At 39.7% G+C, this 18,731-nt stretch overlaps 1 protein-coding gene across 8 annotated transcripts in view; it reads left to right on the forward strand.

Annotated features, from left to right (window-relative positions):
- The first annotated feature begins 7,146 nt into the window (after window positions 1–7,146).
- Window positions 7,147–18,731, forward strand: part of UNC80 (unc-80 homolog, NALCN channel complex subunit) — a 203,932-nt gene continuing 192,347 nt past the window's right edge. For all 8 annotated transcript variants that reach the window (XM_079134589.1, XM_079134594.1, XM_079134590.1 and 5 more), the window contains exons 1-4: window positions 7,147–7,325; window positions 8,289–8,337; window positions 11,140–11,296; window positions 12,147–12,448. In XM_079134589.1, coding sequence (XP_078990715.1) covers window positions 7,234–7,325; window positions 8,289–8,337; window positions 11,140–11,296; window positions 12,147–12,448 — 600 coding nt within the window. In that variant the 5' untranslated portion in view covers window positions 7,147–7,233. The remainder of the gene's footprint in view (window positions 7,326–8,288; window positions 8,338–11,139; window positions 11,297–12,146; window positions 12,449–18,731) is intronic.

Consider the following 18,731-nt stretch of genomic DNA (forward strand, 5'->3'; position numbering starts at 1 on the left):
TTTAGTAGGACAGGCACTTTTTCAAGTGTGTTAGCTATACTGTGTTATAAAACCTCTCTGCTGGGCACAATGTTTCCTACATGCAATCCCAGAGACTGGAGAGGTTGAGTCAGGAGGATTACAAATTGTAGGCCAGTCTGGGCAATTTGGAGAGAACTGGTCTAAATAAATAAATAAACCCTTCAAATTCTTTGATATTCCTCCTTAAGATTTGGGCTTTATATTGCTTTCTCTTAAACTCTGGAACCAATTTAGTGACTTGCTTGAAACCAATAGACTGCAGCAGAAATGTTGCCACATGACTTTTTGAGACTAGATTGGAAAAGACCATGTGGCTTCTACCAGATTCTCTTGGGATGCACACTCTGAGTGAAGTGAGCTACAAAGTCCAACTACCCTGAGGCTGAAACTCAGGAAAGGCATGTATGTATATTCATTCCAAGGGATAGTCTGAGCTGAGCTCCCAGCTGTCAGCCAGCATGAACCATCAGCCATGTGAGTTAGCTGTCTTGGACAGATAGCTCATTCGAGTTTTCAGATAATGATAGTCCCAACCACATCTTGCTGTCACAGCATGAGAGACTCTAAATGAGAACTGCCCTGCTGAGACCTCCCAAATTTCTGACTCACAAATAATGAGCACAATAAAATGGTTGTTTTATGCTGCTAAGATTTGGACTAATCATTTGTTACGCAACAGTAGAAACCAGAAAATGCCTTCATTCATTTAATCCTCATGCCAAATTTACAAAATAGCTACTTGATTCTCATTTTTCAAATGACCAAACTGACTCTCAGAGATGTTCATGCAATCCCAACATTACATGGTTCATGAGGAGCAATGCTGACTTTTGGACCCAAGAAATCAGGATCCATGGTCATTGCTCTTAAGCATCTTAAAATGAGTGTTACGATCTCTTCCTATGTGCCATTTCATATCTCTTGGTCTTACCTATCTCTGGAGCCAGTGGCTGCTTGTTCCAGCTCCAGCCACCTCTGTAAAGACCAATTCTTTGGGGACTCTTGCCAACTTCATCTTGCCTGACACCCTGGCCACATACCTTGAGTGATTCAGAAATTTGGTACAGATGTTGAGGCATGAGCTCTTGCAGGACCCCCTCTGAACCCACACATGTGTGTCCAGGGAGTGGAACACCCCAAATAGCAAACCAAATGTTCAAAATGCTTCTACTTTCCTTCTATAGACACACTTTTCTGAGAAGCAGGTTTTTAGAGTGGGTCTCCAGATCAAGTGATCATCTGCATTACCACGGATGGTACATCACCAGGCTGAGTACCACTTGGTAATGCACTGTTCTACTAGTTTCCTTTCTACCTGTTTTTGTTTCACTCCTCCTGCTTAGACTGTACTTCCCAAAAAGTAACACAAGCTGTTGCTTTTTTTTAATATACCAAGTATTGAAGTCAGGGGCACTTAACCACTGAGCCACTTTTTGTGCCCCGGCCCTTTTTCTGTTTTTATTTAGAGACAGGGTCTCACTGAGTTGTTTAGGGCCTCCATAAGTTGCTAAGGCTGGCTTTGAACTCTGGATCCTCCTGCCTTAGCCTTCCAAGCCACAGGAATTACAGGCATGCACCACTGTGTCCAGCTCAAGCTCTGCTTTTTGAGAAACTGGACTAATATAGTTTCCAAACATATTTTCATTAAATTATTAGTCCTGCATAAACAGAAGTAGTATAGCATTATTCAGCTTATATAAAATATTTAAGGAAAATAGTATTATACCATGTCATTCTGAAAGCTATTATGTTCACTCAACACTGTGCTGTGAAGTTTTTCCTATAGTGATACATAGAGCTCTAATTCATATTAAAACAAGTCTTCCTACCCCGGAATATGGTATTTTTGCAAGTCTTTCTACCTTCAGACAATTTATTATACTTTTCCATAAAGGTATTAAGTACTTTCTGTTAGACTTACGTTTTAGTCAGCTATTTTGCTGCTGTGACTAAAAGGTCTAACCAGAACAATTGTAGAGTAAGAAAAGTTTATTTGACGGCCCACGGTTTTAGAGGTCTTAGTCCATAGAAGGCCAGCTCCATTCCATGAGGCTCGAGGTGAGACTGAACATCATGGTGAAAGAGAGTGTGGCAGAAGGAAGCAGCTCACATTGTGATCAGAAAGCAGAGACTCCACTCTCCAGATACAAAATATATACCCTATGACCATGACCCAATTAACCGCTTCCTCCAGCCACACCCCACCTGCCTCCAGTTACCGCCCAGTTAATCCCATCAGAGATTAATTCACTGATTAGGTCAAGACTTTCAAAATCCGATCATTTCTCCTCTGAACCTTCTAGCATTGTCTCACATGTGAACATTTAGGGTACATCTCACATCCAAGCCACAACAACTTATTCCTAGGTAACTTACAGATTCTCTTGCTATTGAGAGCACAAGAAAAATGTAAAATAAATAAAAATGATATATTCAGAGAATGACGAACTCATAAAGTAAAAAACAGAAGCCACATTCAACCCAATGTCTTGCACAATAAAATAGCGAGATTAAAAGATGGAGCTGATTCATTGACTGTGGTGTTGAGGTTGACTACATGAACTAGTCCTTGACTTTCCTCCAACAGTGTTCACTTAAATTTAAAAAAAATATATATATGAAAGAAGGTAGTGTCGATAAAGCACTTAACCAGGTTTCTTTCCAAAAGACAAAAAAAAAGTGGGGGTGGGAGATAGTTTGAGTAGGTATATACGGAGTACACCATAATGGTAATATTGATTCTCCATGAAAAAGTTATTTTGAAAACTGATCTCGACAGTGCTTATTTTAGATTTCTCCCACCCCCAGATGACTCACTGCCTCAAGGATATTCAGGAATGGAAAGGGACATTAACTCTTCTTCAACTTTTACCATCAACGGAGTAATTCTATTCTATGTCCTTAAGCAGTTTCCAATTATGTGACTCATAGCACTTCTTACACACTCTCACGACTGCACAATACTTACTATTATAGTGCAAAGTTGGGGGGAGACAGCTCAGTTGGTAGAGTGCTCGCCTCGCAAGCACAAGGCCCTGAGTTCGATCCCCAGTATCGCAAAAAAAAAAAAAAAAAGTTGGGGCAGAACTTCGAAGCCAGACTTAACAGTTTGCTTCATCATTTACTGAATTATGTAACATTTCTGTATCTAAGTTTTTACTTCTTTACATGTTGATTTTTCTCTTAATTGGTTGATGCACTTGAAACAGATCTGGACATACAAGTATTCAATATACATTATCTGCTATTAATAATTTTTCTGACAAGTGCCCTGCTCCTTCCCTATCATATGTCATTCTTAGAAAATGACCTTAGCAATTACTTTACAGCTAGCATTAGCCATCAAACCTGAAATCTTGTGTACCCTCATCTTTCCTCTTTTTCTACTTAGTCTTTACCGGTCTTCCCTTTTGATCTTCCATTATAGAAATTATTCCTCCATCCAAGGATGATCAATTCAGCTGTGCATCAGATACAGTTTCCTTCAGAAACTTGTTCACTAACTGTCCCCTCTCCCAAATATCCTTAACTATTCTTTCTTTAATGACTCTTTAATTCTAGCCCATAAATTTGTTCTCTTATCCAAAAAAAAAAAAAAAAAAAAAAAAAAAACAACTCCATGGTACAGTTAATTTAAAAGACAGCTTGGCAGTTTTTACAAAACTAATCATCAACTTATCATTCAATCCAAATATCACACTCATAGGTATTTAACCAAATGAGCTGAAATCTCATTTCCATAAAAAAATACCAGCACATGAAGGTTTGCAGCAGTCTTATTCACCGTTTCAAAAACTGAAAATGGGGCTGGGGTTGTGGCTCAATGGTAGAGTGCATACCTAGCACATGTGAGGTGCTGGGTTCGATCCTCAGTACCACATGAAAATAAATAAGTAAATAAAGATATTGTGTCCATCTACAACAAAAAAAATTTTAAAAACTGAAAGCAACTGAGATGTCAAGCAATAAGTGAATGGATAAACAGAGTGTGATACATCCATATAATGAAATATTAGCAATAGAAAGAAATGAGCTCTCCAGATATCAAGAAACATGGAGGAAACTTAAATGTATATTGTTAAGTGAAAAACTTATCTGAAAAAGCTAAATATTGTATGATTCTTACCATATAATATTCTGGAGAAGGTAAAAGTCCTGAGGGAGTGAAAAGATCAACGGCTGCCAGGGGTAAGGAGTGGGAGAGGAAGAATGAGAAGACTGAGCATGTGAGATTTTTAAGGTACTAAAACTTCTGCATGATACCATAATGATGAATATATGACATTACTTGGCAAAACCTTCAGAACCATATAACACAGTGAAGTCTAATGTCTAAAGATTTTACTTAATAATAATATGTCAATTCATCAATCATAATTGTACCACACCAGTGCAATATATCAATAATAGGAGAAACTAGGTAGTATAGAAAGACAGGGAATATATGGAACTCTGTACTATCTGTTCAATTTTTCTGTAAACTTAAAACTAAGTAATAAAATCTATTTATGGTTTTTTAAAACTCCAGAAGGTTTACATGCATCACTTCATAGTAACATCTAAACCAGAATTTCACTGAATAACTAAGAGAAGGTGTGTGTGTACACCAAGAGGTGGAATCTTGAGCTCTGTCTTAGAATTCTGCCTTTACCACTTTCCCACCCTATGCTCTCATCTCTTGACAATATCCTTTGTGACAATAAACTAAAGTTGATGTTCCCTGTGCTTACAATTTGGGCCTTTTCTTTTCTCTTCCCATATGTTTTCTCTGGATTTTATCTATTTCCATCAATTCAACTACTTTTTAAAGAATGTTAACCACAAAATTGGTCTATTTTACCTAGTTAACTCTTTAGAACTCCAAATGCATATTTCTAGCTGCCTCTTAATAACAGCTATTAGGATTTCCAATGGAGAATCAAGTAAAAGTCATTAATGTCCCACTACACACACAGAAAAATAAGAACATGGTTGTCCTTGTCACCTTTTCTCTTTGAAATTGTCATTTTTGCAGTTGCTCAGTGCCAAAACTTGGAGCTTCTGTTGATATTTTCTAAAGACTTACTATAGATTAGGGATTCTCTTAGATTCTTGATAAGTATTAATATCTTGTCCTCATCTCTGTGGAACAGCTACCAGTAGGTCGCACAGGATATTATATCTAGTTAGTGGTAAGGCAAGGGTCAAAATCGCCTGGCTCAAGATCTAAGCTCTTAACAACTCCACTCTCTATTTTCCTTTCCCATGCCTACTTGGTAACCAAGTCCTTCTAATTCATATCTCTGCGATATGACTCAAACTCACATCCTTATTTATAACTCGGCTATCATGACCTCATTCAAGAATTCACAGACTATTTCTCTGTAAGTAGTGTTTCTATCTATAGCTTTTGCCTATTTCAGACAACCTTCGCATGAATTTCTTGCCATGTCATGTCAATCACACTTCAGGACATGAAATTTGTATTTCATTTGTTGAAAGTCTTCCTTTCCAAACTTTTTAGCCTGCCATACAAAGTCTATCTCTACTGGATTCCTGCCTGGATTTTTTTTTCTTGTTTATTTTTTGCTCATAACTGAACTCATTTTTGTCTTTCTCTTGAAACTTTTCTCTTCGCATGTGTATCTTCCCTTCAATATTATGAGATGCTTGTGAGCAGCAGTCACCATAGCATAGTGTCTGGTGAATAAAAAGCACTTAATAAAGGTGCACCAAATAAATTTTATTTAGATTCTTTTTTCAAGATTCATATTTTGAGATTCATATCAAAAGATGACTTCAAGCTGGATGCAGTGGTGCATGACTGTAATCCCAGTGACTCTGGAGGCTGAGATAAGAGGATTGCAAGTTCAAGGCCAGCCTCACCAACATAGCCAAAAAAATGGGCTGTGAATATGGTTCAGTGGTGGAGTCCTCTTGGGTTCAATCCCTGATTTTTTTTTTTTTTTTAAGATGACTTCAAGAAAGTAAATAGAAAGGTTATTTCCATCAGTATATACCATATAGTTTTATTTACATGGAGTAGACTCTCATGTTATTAACTCTACAAGGAATATTATTTTCTATTTGTTGAGATGAAGTCATGGGGTTACACCAATATCTCTGTTCAAAAATGAATATGACTGTGTTTATTTTGATTGTTTGCATGTAGGTGGATCCATACTGCTGGTTTTCTAGTAAGACTGATTTAGCCTACATTAGCTTACCTGTACTTTTACTGCTGATGGTACATCTAAAGCTAATCTAACCATGAACTACATAAACATTTGACTATTAAAATTAAAGGAAAATGGCGGGCATCCCTGGAGTGAACGAGATCACCCCAATGCATTTAATGGGTTAAAGTAAACCACATTTTCCCCGTAGCCTGATTCAAATGTTCTTCTTCAATTTGCGATGAACGGATACCCCAAACTGGTTAGTTCGGGGACTAGGCGTTTCTGCTCTGGCAAAACAAGCAAGGTTAACTTCTTGTGGTTACCATTTTAAAATAAATCCTCACACCAGAGAACTTTCGGTCTTCCTCGCACTTGCCAAGCTTGCCTTCCTTCCTAGTTTACACTTCCAGTGATTTTCGTGAGTTGCTCCTGCTAAACCCCGAGGGTGGACTCCTGACCTCCTTGCTAGATGTGCGAATGATGCCAGGCTAGTGACTGCTCTGCGGCTCTCCAAAGCTCCTCCTCCCCAGACGGTGACAGCTCTTCGGATGCAGAGGTTGGGAAGCAGGACAGGGGACACTCCTGGGGTGCAGCTCCGAGCGGGGGAAGCCGGATCCTGGACGCTGAAGAGGCCGCGCAGGGGACTGGCGTGCGCGTGCCATGCGGAGCGCGGACTCTCTCGGCCATCCCCCTGCCGCTCAACCTGCCCCCGACTCGCTTCTCCGGCTGGGCCGCCCGGCGCGGGCCGCTGTCCACAGTGGGAGGTGCTGAAAGCAAGGAGCGGGCGCGGGGGCGGCGCGGCGGACAGCTCCTCCGAGCGCCCCCCTCCCCGCTCCGCGGCGCCTCCAGCCCTCCCCTCCTCCCGCAGCCATGTTCCACGCGCGGGGAGGGGTGGGGGAAGGGGAGAGAGACGGGGGACCAGGGCGGAGAGAGCCGGCTCTGCCTGGGGGAAGGAGGGGATGAGAGTTGGGGGGAGCAGCGGGAGGAGGAGGAGGCGGCGGCTAGCGAGGAGCCGGCGCTGGGTCCTGCAGTAGGACTCTCGGGAGCCACCATCATGGTGAAGAGGAAGAGCTCCGAGGGCCAGGAGCAGGACGGCGGCCGCGGCATCCCGCTGCCCATCCAGACCTTCCTTTGGCGCCAGACCAGGTGAGGGGCGCAGAGGGCGCGCCGCGGGCGCCCTGGGCTGGGGCGCTCCTGGGGCCGCGGGGTCGCCGCCGTCGCCACCGCCGCTGCCGCTGAGGCCGCGCCACAGCCTGCAGCTCCCTCTCTGGGGCTGGAAAGCCAGCCCTCTGCACCGGTTTAGAAACACGCATTTGAAAAAAAAAATATTTCAGTGAAGTTTGACGACAAGCAGATTGGCAGTTTTCGAATAAATATATACATTATTTAGAGGGTGGGAGGGCAGAGAGTCTGGGAAGCAGGGGTGGATGGCTAGGAAGATAATTATGACTGGTCGTGGTCTGCGACCAATTTCCCCTCCATCTCCGGCTGTAATTCCAGCTCCGTGACCTGTTGTTTTCCAGCTCCCGTTTGGTGGATATTTGTTATGCCCACTTGTTAACCATTTTTGCCCAGATTCAGCTGGCGTAATCTCCCTGGGTTAGGCACCTGAAGAAAAATGGTTTTTGATAAGGGATTTCTTCCCCTTGGACAGGCCTGAAACGTATTCCAATAAAGAGCAAAGAAGGTTCCCCTCTTTTTTATTATTATTATTATTATTATTATTATTATAGAGATTATCAGATAAGAAATTAGATCCTGGCAGTCATGATCCACAGCTGTGTTCGTTTTTCAGTTTTTAATATGACTGTGCACAAGAGCGATGCACCACTTCTGACCACTGGCAATTTATAATCTGATTAGGTAAAAGTCTTGAGAATAAGAGTGGATCTGGAAAATTGTAGAAATTCACATCTTTTCATATACGGAATTACACGTGTAAAAGCAAGTGTCCTCAGCTGTTCAACACCTGCTCATTAACAAGCTATAAGGAAGCATGAAATTTGAGTTTCATAGCTCCATGTCTTGTTCATTGAAAAATGTGTCATAAGGATGCTTTAATAATAATTTTGCTCATGTTTATAATAAGTATCTCTATTAATTTTTCAGTGCATTTTTGAGACCTAAACTGGGGAAGCAATATGAAGCTTCTTGTGTGGTATGTGATTTTCACCATTAAATGTTTATTTCCATATTCTGTACGGTACTTTGAACCCAAAGAAAGACTAAATCATACTGACTACACATATTAACTCATTTGGTAAATATTATTGAGCACCTACTCTGTGCCAGACACGATTCTACTGCTGGGATGGAGTGGTGGGAGGCAGACAGGCCACAAACAAATATGAAAATAAAATACATATATAATAAGCCAGAGGGTGATAGCACTGTGGAGGGAAAAAAATAAGCAACAAAGAGGACTGGGAAGCACCATGGTGGTTTTTTTATAAGGGGAGGGTAGATAAGACTTAATTACTAATGTTATGCTTGGGCAAAGACATGAAGGACGGGAGAGAGGAATACCATAGCAAGGGAAAAGCAGAGAGAACTTGAGCTAGAAGACATTGACACCCAATGGGGATGTAAACGAAAAGGTGAGGAGGAACTGAATACTGGAAGAAAGGGACGACAGAACCAGGCCCGGAGGGCCTTGCAAGGCACGTGTGAAAAGTCAAATTGGTAATCGACAAAACTGAGATGATTATATAGTGGACATTCATGTTATGAATAGCCATGAGCCACTTGAACAAAATAATAGACATTTCTGTACTTTTATGTTTTGCATACATTCTGGAAAGCTGAGAGATAATATAAAATTATTATAAATGAAAATAACGCTACTACTATTTATACAGGGACTGGGGTTGTAGCCCAGTGGTAGAGCACTTGCCTAGCATGTGCGACATACTGGGTTTGATTACCAGAACCACATATAAATAAGTAAAAGAAGGTCCAACTAAAAAATATTTTAAAAAATACTTACACAATGTGCACTTGACCTGAGATTCTAAGAGAATCCTATATCCTTACAAATTCCCATTTTATAAAAGGGGAAAAATAAGATTTGGAATCATTAAGCAAAACTGAAATAGATTTTAACAGATTTCCTTAAAATGTGGTGCTCCTGCAAATACCTTGACATTTCACATATTATAATATAAAAGTAGAAGCCTAGCCCTTTGGGTATTGCCATGCGTGTTTACAAACAACTACATGAATGGCCTTCTGGTGAGAAGCACTGAAGAGTCAAGATTTATGGTGGAAATCAACTGGAAAGTTATAGACACACATACACTCAAGTAAATATTTTTTATTGAGTCTCCTGTCCTTCAAAGTTGGCACATAGATATTTTTAAAATATAGCTTTCTTATAAGGACCTATTAATGGAATTTCTTATTGTACCTGACTCATTAGAATAATTTAACAGTTGAAATCTCTAAGGCTTCCTTAAAACCATGCTGCCAATTATAGTAGTTTAAACCAACCATGATTTTTCTCTGTTCTTGGCAAAGGCACGACTGACATTTTTAATGTAGTTACAAAATATCCAATAGGTAAGTTACATTTTTGGATGGGTCAATAGATAGGGATAGAGATATATAAACATCAATATGAAAAACAATTTCCAAGGTTTAAAAAATTATAAAAAATTATAAAAAATTATATTAGTAACATTTAAGAATAAAATGAAGTAACTCTTTCATAACTCCTTCTCTTTAGTGTATTCTTTATGTAAATTCTTTACAATCTTTTAGTGGCTAACATACCCTTAATGAATACTTAAGCTGAGGAATTTCAAAGTAGTTGGATTTGTATCACCAGCATATGTAAAGACCCTTATTTCATTTCTTCAGGGAAAACAAATATCACATATGATTGTGCTCCTTATCAAAACCTCAGTAATTCAGTTAGAACACAGGACTTGGGCTGGGGAGATAACTCAGCTGGTAGAGTGCTTGCCTTGCAAGCACAAGGCCCTGAGTTCAATCCCCAGTACTGCAAAAAAAAAAAAAAAAAAAAAAAGAACACTTGGGACTTGTATTATGATCCTTCTCCAAGTCAATTTCACAAGGTTGTAACCATGTGGAGTATCAAACACTAATCATGTTCTTAGAAGTTACATATTCATTATCATTATTCTAATATCTGATATCTTTACTCTCCCCAATACCTTGTAACACCTTGTAATGCCTCCTCCATACTCAGAAAAACAAAAACAAAAACAAAAAACAAATAAAGGAACAAACAAAAATGCTGAATAGATCAAACTTGTTACTTGTTCTAGGGTATTTCATCTCTGAAAGCATCCCAGCAGGGATAGAAGACTTACAAGCAGCAAAGCAAACATGGCTTCTCTCATCCCTCCCTCCTTTTCTTCTTTCACTCCTTCTCTATTCAACAGATATGAAATGTTTTTGATGTTTCCAGTATTAGGTTAAGGAGTATTCTGTGCCAGGTTATTGCTAGGGACATGGAATAAACCAGTGACCCCAAAATCAGATTGCTTGGAAGAGTTGTGTCTTAGTTAGCACCTGTTGAACAAATTCACATAAATTCTGTCTCTCAAGACACCTTTGTGGAACACACTTCATTTTGGTGTGTAGTTGTGACAGGCCCATCAGATGACTCAGAACATTTTATAAAATATTATGTTCAAATATCTCACAAGGTTAAACATGTCTCTGTTATAGAAAGCTTATTTTGACAGAAATGATGATCATTTAATAATTCAAGCTGTATCTTTGGATCAAAAGCCTACAAATGGGCAGATAATAGGAAGTCATGACTGAGCCACTGTAGGTCAACATATGTGTGAGATGCAAGTGAGTGAACCCTAAAGAATTTGGTCCAGTAACTTGTATCTTCTAAGTTATATAGTATCTTAATATCAATTTTTTATCCACCAGACTCTCCAATTCCTTATTTTACACATTTTTTTTTTTTTTTAATCTACAGTCCTTTGAACGCGTGTTGGTAGAAAACAAGCTACATGGCCTCTCTCCGGCCCTCTCTGAAGCCATCCAGAGCATTTCCAGATGGGAACTGGTACAAGCTGCTTTGCCTCATGTTCTCCACTGCACTGCAACTCTGCTCTCAAACCGGAACAAGCTAGGTTGGTGCTCCTGCATTACTTGTTTATTGCATATCACTGTCCTTGTGTTCAATACTCATAAAAAAAAAAGGACCAAACATGCATGGAGTGGTTGTTATCATCCCAAACACTGTGCACATGTCATCTCATTTAATTGTCAAAATTCTGCTCACATCAGTACCATCATTATTTCAATTTTACCAGTGAGGGAACTAACTCATTTTAAATTTTTCTCAGCTAGCAACTCTCATCTGCTCAAGATAAATCCTTCCTATGGGATTTCCTCTTTGACCTCCTAATTTTTCAAGCAACCACTAACATGAATTTGATTACTCAAGAAGTTTTTCCAACTTTGTAGTGTTCTGCATGTGTGTGTGTGTGTGTGTGTGTGCGCACATAAAGATAATTATCTGGCAGTATGCCTTAGCCATATCCCATGTAAGAGTACACATTTTTCTCCATCCCATTCCCTGACCTCATCTGGGTCTCTGCTCAAATGATATCTCTATAGAGGGACCTTTCTAGGTCATGTTATCTAAAATAGAATGGTTATTATCGCCACAGTCTACATTTAAACCATTATGTTACCTGTTTGGAAATATGTTTGGGTATTTGATAGGTGAGGTATGATTGCAGGCTCTTCCTACATGATATAATATGCTCTTCTACAGAGATTTCAGCCAGCAAGAAAGCACCCCAAACAAGAAGTAACCCTGCTAATGGTAGTTGTTAGATGTGTAGAGAAATGCTAATGTCTTCTGGGAAATCAAGCTGCAGAGCTAAGTAGAGATATTCTTCCCAGACCAAAGATTGGTATCTGTTGTTCTGGTCAGAGTTTACTATTACTTGGCTGTGTGGTTGTCCCATGCAGGCCACCAGGATAAGTTGGGTGTTGCTGAGACAAAACTTCTTCACACCCTGCACTGGATGCTCCTAGAGGCCCCCCAGGACTGCAACAGTGAGCGGTTTGGGGGCACAGACCGAGGCTCCAGCTGGGGTGGCAGCAGCAGCGCTTTCCTCCACCAGGTTGAAAACCAGGGTTCTCCAGGTCAGCCTTGCCAGAGCGGCTCCAATGATGAAGAGGAGAACAACCGCAGGAAGATCTTCCAGAACTCCATGGCCACTGTGGAGCTCTTTGTGTTTCTCTTTGCTCCTCTGGTTCATAGGATTAAGGTGAGCAGTTTGCAAGCATTAGGCATGTGTGGGAGGGAGATGAGGTAAAGTGGGCTTCGCATGATATTGCCGTATTTGGTTGTCTGTGTCTTTGTGTGATCTTACAGCAAATCAAGGCATGGAAGGTTTGATTTTTAGGTAAAACTTCTGCACATTACTTTAAAAGCACTAATCTCCATATATCCCTTACCTATTTATAAATCTTCAGTAGTTCTTCATCTGCCTCAAGATAATGTCTGACATATTAAACATGGGGTATAAGACCATGATCTCAAACTTGTTTCTTTCTTGACTTACCAACTGCCAGTTCCTGTTGGCCCTCTCATTATGCAACCTTGGGAGCTACTGGAACCATTCCCTGAATATGCTCTTGCTGTTTGCTCTGCTCTCCTTTCCCTCCTCTCTTCCTTTCATAGTCCTTCAAACTCCCAACTTCAGTGTTATCATGTGCATGAAGCTTTTCCTTAGACCTTCTCCATGCAGACTTTGTCACCAATCTTCTCTGTATTTCTACAACATTTTGTAACTATCTCTATTACAATATAGGGTCTAAAACTGAAGTTTAAAATTTGTATGTGCTATGGACTTTTTGACAGAAACAATCTAAGAATTGCATTTTAAAATATTTTTAAATGTATAAGATACAAAATATAGGATTACATGAAAACCAATTATCTTAAAATACAATTATGTTCATCTACTACTTGGATATGGAAAATAGAATATAACTTGAGATCAGTGTACTACCACTCTCTAGCTGTGTGACTCTAGTGATGTTACTTAACCTATTGAATCCCCAACTGTATGAAATTGTTGATTCCTCCAACAAAGCATGGATCTGTGTGAAGACACATATACCATATTATAGCTAAGTACTGTACAAGAAGGAATGCACTGTACTAATCTTCAATAGAATATTGTGACATTAATGAATAGATATTCAAGATAGCAACATATACATGAAGTGGGTTGTGGCCATTAAAAGTCACTATGAAGGGAATGGATTAGACGGTCTTTTTACTCATTTTGGTTTTCTCAAAAAAAGTTCACTTCCCATTGACTCTGTCCCATTGCTGGTAGGAATGGGTTTCAAACTACCTATAAACTCCCTGAAAGCAACACGTACTCTAGCAACATTACCAATTAAAACATACTAAAATTTTTTGTATCATTAAACCAAATTGTTGTTTTAAAAGCTTTAATATACCATTTAAAAATCTTTTAAAAGAATTTTAAAAATTTAAAAAGTCACTTAAAGGGACCCTTAATGGAAAGCATCGCTTTAAACAAGACTGTCCACATGGCCCATGGAACCTGGAGGACTGGCCCCTCTCTTGGACCTCTTCTCCCTTCACCTCACTAGTTTCTCTCCTGTTCACTAACCTTTTTGCTTACTGGAGGCTCACCTCAAACTCGATAGGCTCATTTCTGTTTTCAGGTGGTTGCACTGGTTTTTCCTTCTACTCAAAACATTCATTCCCTCCCTCTACTCAGATTTTTCACATGGCATGATTTTCTTATCAATTTGCTCACAATTCAAATATCAACACCTCTGAAAGTTCTTCCCTGACCACTTTTGTGTCATCAGTATATATCACACCTTTTCCCCTTTGATAGCACTTGTCACTACCTGGAATTACCACCAGTGTTTGTGTACATGTTTACTGCCCATCATGCCCACCTGAGTGGTCCTAGAGTGAAAGCATGCCACTTGTCCAGGTCACAACTGTGTCTGCAGCGTCTAGACTAGTAGCTAGCTTATGAGGCTCCCAATAAGTGTTTAATGACTGATTCACTGAGAAAACCCAAGTGATTATCAGCAGCTGATCCAAGTGCCAAAGCCAGCAAGTATATGTGGGTGCATAGTCTTTAAAATGGACAGAGCAGAAAAACCCATTGCTCCTGAACACACATGTGTCAACAAATATCACCCACATTGGAAAAATAGGCATGCCCAGAGTAGTTATAATTTTATTTGGAAGACATAGCAGAAGTGCATGTTTTGGAAAGATAAAACTGCCTTTGAATTCAGTGCTTGCTGCTTCCTACCATGTGATATTGAACAATTAATTTATTTAACCTCAGTTTTCTCAAGTATAAATTGACTTAAGAATACTTTCATGGGTGCATTGTGAGAATTAAGTAAGTTCTAGTATTGAGCCTGATATACAGAAAGTCATAACAAAGGCTAGTTGTTTTGCTGTTGGTATTTTATTTGTTAGTTTTGGTTTTCTTGTTTATTTGTTTGTTTTTGCTGTTAGTGTCATGTACTGTTAGGAGAAGAGGTATTGAGAGCCTCTTTCAGGAGAGACTACAGATAGTTGGAAAAACTTTCCCCAAACTCCCACAGTTTACCTGCAACCCTCAGCGCAGAGCACCTACAAAGGAGTAAGAAAGCTCATACCAAATATTGCACAGTGGCTGATACACAGTAAATAATTATTATGAGCTACATTACTAGTATGATTGTTGTTTTATCATTTTGCCATTGCTAGGAAGGAAGTACTATTCTAGATACTATGGATAATAAAAACTGTTAGTCAATAAATTTTGCTGCAGGGCTTTTTCCATTTGAAAAAGAAGTGTTTGCTTTTTTCAAAGTTGCTAGGGAACATATAATCTCTAGATCAGGGTTCCTGGGTCTTGGCACTCTTGGCATGTTGGTGGTAATGCCTTGCCCTGGGACACCACCCCATGCATTGTGGGATATATGGAATCAGTACTCTATTCAGTAAATGCTAGTAACATCCCCTCCTCCCTGAGTTACAACAACTGCAAGTGATTCTAGGTGTCACTAAGTGTCCCCAGGCAGGGGAGCAGAAGGGAATTCTGTGCACCATTTGTCTGCTAGTTACCAGTGCTGGGAACTCTCTTCTTTCCATGTTAATTGTAAGCCCATGTGAACTGCTCCTCCCTCACCAACACCATTAACATCCTTTGCCCTTCAAAACTCCAACCTGAAGACCATCCTTTCCTTACTGAGGACATCTGTGTGCTTTGGGGAAAGTGCACAACCATCCAGGCTTGTACTTCTCCAGACCTGTGTTCTCCAACCCCGGGCCCTGAACACAGGTCAGTCCTTTGCTTGACGGCACTCCTTCAAGTCCCCACTCAGCACTTACAACACAGTGTTGTAGGTTGAGCCTCATGGAGGAACCTGGGAGGCTGAAGTTCAGTCAAGGCACGAGGCTGAGCCTCTTCATTCTCACCTCCCATTTATCCCTCAACCCCTGGCACTTGTTCTGCTTGCCTCTATGTCCTGGCAGGCAATTTTCACACGTCATTTCTGATTTTCAACCACCCACACGGATGTGAGTACCTTTGTGTCCAAAGCTGAAGTTCAGAGAGATAATAGGCTTATTAATAACCAAAGAGAGATTCAAACCCAATTCCATTTGACTTCCTACAAAGTTTTCTTATGTTTCTGTGCTGCAGTTTTTTTTTTTTTTTCACTAAGGCCTGAATTATTGAACCTCATCTCCATTTTGCAGTCCTTATTTCATTAAACCTCAACTATATTTGAAACCACCATTGAAGCTTTCCATTCTCGTCATGATAGCGCTCACTGCTGATTCTCCTTGCATCCCTATTTCTGCTCCATATCTTTTTGAGACCTCCTTTGTCTGTTCATTTAATATTGGGGTTCCACAGAGATGAATCCTGGATCATCATCTCCTTCTCCTCCCCCTCCTCCTCCTTCTTCTTCTTCAGATTGAACCCAGGACCACTATACACTGAGCCCTTTTCTTTTAAAAATTATTTTTAAATTTTAGGACAAGGTCTCACTAAGTTGTCCAGGCTGACCTTGAACTTGTGATCTTCCTGCCTCAGTCTTCTGAGTAGCTCGTATTACATGCATGCCACCACAAATGACTTTCTCACTCTTCTTCCTCTATCATTTCCTTGGAAGATCCCGCTCCCAGTTTTATTTACCATTTGTGTCCCATAGGATGAGATCATGTGATTCTGCATATCTAAGCCAGACTCCTCTCTTGACCTCTAGACCAGATTTTCAACTGACTTCATCTATGGGCATTTCAAACTTTTCCTGGAGTGAGCCCTGGTCCCTATATTCTGTATTTCAGATCCTTCACATAAACTCAAACTACTTTTGCTTACTCTCTAATTCTTACCTGCACTTTACACTAATCACACAGTTCCCCTCATTTTGTCCCCTAAATATTTTTTCAAACTTATCAATCTTCTTCATCCCTATATACTACCTTAACCTAAGCTTTCGTTATCTGTCATCTCTTTCTTAGAACTTTTTCTTTCTACATGGATCCACAGTCTACTGGTTTGCTCATAAAACCCAACATCAATACCTAAATGACCTATCTAAAGTGTACCTCTGACCATGTCACCAGACATGCTTACAATATTTTGTTGATTTCTCAACATACAGAGGGTAAAACTCTGTATGAGGTCTGGTGCACTGGGCCCTGTTTGCTCTGTCTAACTACCTCTCCCATGAGCTCCAGATGTTTGGAGCCTCCTAAGAATATAACAGTGTTCTCTTCAAGTCTTTTCTCATGCAGGTTCTGCTGCCTCAAACTCCACCCCTCTGCCTAGAAAACTCCTAATTAACCTTTAGAACATCATTAGAGATCCAACCTACTCCTCCTCTATTTCTATAATATTTTAGGGGCATGTTTACTGTTGTACTTAATTTGTTTTTTACCATCTTCTTTATCTCTCTCAGATAGGAATTGTCATTGTACCTCTGGTAGCTAATGTAGTATCTGTGTTTAGTAGGTACTTAATCTTTGTTGAATGAATGAATTCACCAATCAGCAAATAACTCTAAGTGACTCATTCATTGGTAAGACAGTGTATGACTCAATGTGTATTTTCATTTGCTTTAAATTTATAATTAGCTCAAATAGTTCACATAAAATCAGTAATCTGAAAATCCCATCAAGTATATGATTGTTTTTAGTCTAAATTTAATCTTATCAGTGAAAAATTAATGTTAAAGAATCTTTTTAAAATATGGTGTCAGTATTGTCATGGTTTTATAATATTCACTCATCCTTTCAATGAACACTTGAATGCTCTATCTAACCACTAGTAGTGGAGAAACAATAGGAAATTAAACAAAATGCAAGTCCTCAAGGGGATTTTAACGAAATCCCTTCATGTGAAGTAAACAACTTTAAAATGGAACTTAAAATAATAGTTGCTCAATTAAGTCTCTCTAAGCAACCAGTCAGACCATTTAGAATGGCTTCATGATATCATGGAAACAGACCCTTAGGGAAAGCAAAAAAGCATCTGAAATGTGGAGATGTGGATTCCACCCACCTGTGTTTACACTTTCTGAATTTTCTCAGGACCTTTTTAGACCACCTGCTTCAAAACTATTTGAATGATTGAAAAGTATCTTCTCCAAGTGTTGAATTTCTGGTTGTGTGTGGATACATAGCCTTGAATTCCCACTACGGGAGACTCTGAAAGAGTAAAATTAGGGTCTCAGAATTTATGCACTCAGCCAACTTAAGACAATTTACACAGGAACACACCAACACAAAAGGAGACCATAGATGCTGTAGATATTCAAGTCTGAAGAGTGATAAGATTTAATTGCTGTTATTTGGAGAAAGTGAAAATATCTTCATTTAATCAACAATTATGTATTGATGCTCAAAGGGAAATGTTCAGAAGAAGTTCTCAACTTGTCTTCAAAAAATACGCAGTTTGTGGTGGCACATACCTATGATCCAAGTTACTCAGGAGGCTAAGGCAGAAGGATTGCAAATTTGAGGCCAGCCTCAGCAAATTAGTGAGTCCCTCAGTAACTGAGATCCTGTGTCAGAATAAAAAATAAATAGGCCTGGGAATGTAGCTAGGTGGTAAAGTGCCCCTGGGTTCAATCTCTGGTACCCCCCCAAAAAAATGCAGTTTAGTTGGGGTTATATCAAGAAAACAAAATTATTACAGTCAGTGAACGCCAGGTGTCAGATGTTAGATGCAGTACGCTAAAAGCCAGAACTTTAGTACAAGGAATTTTAATACCAGAGATTTTAGCACATCCGTTGCAATGTCCTTCAGAGTTTTATTTGTGTTGATTTGTGTGCGTGGGGTGGGGGGCAGATACCATGGATCAAACCCAGGGGCCCTTGACCACTGAACCACATCCTCAGCCCTATTTCGTATTTTATTTAGAGACAGAGTCTCACTGAGTTGCTTAGTGCCTGGACATTGCTGAGGCTGGCTTTGAACTTGTGATCCTCCTACCTCAACCTCCTAAGCTGCTGGGAGTTACAGGCGTACACTTACTACA

Source organism: Sciurus vulgaris (genome assembly GCF_902686455.1).
Source record: "Sciurus vulgaris genome assembly, chromosome: 3".
Classification (NCBI taxonomy): domain Eukaryota; kingdom Metazoa; phylum Chordata; class Mammalia; order Rodentia; family Sciuridae; genus Sciurus; species Sciurus vulgaris.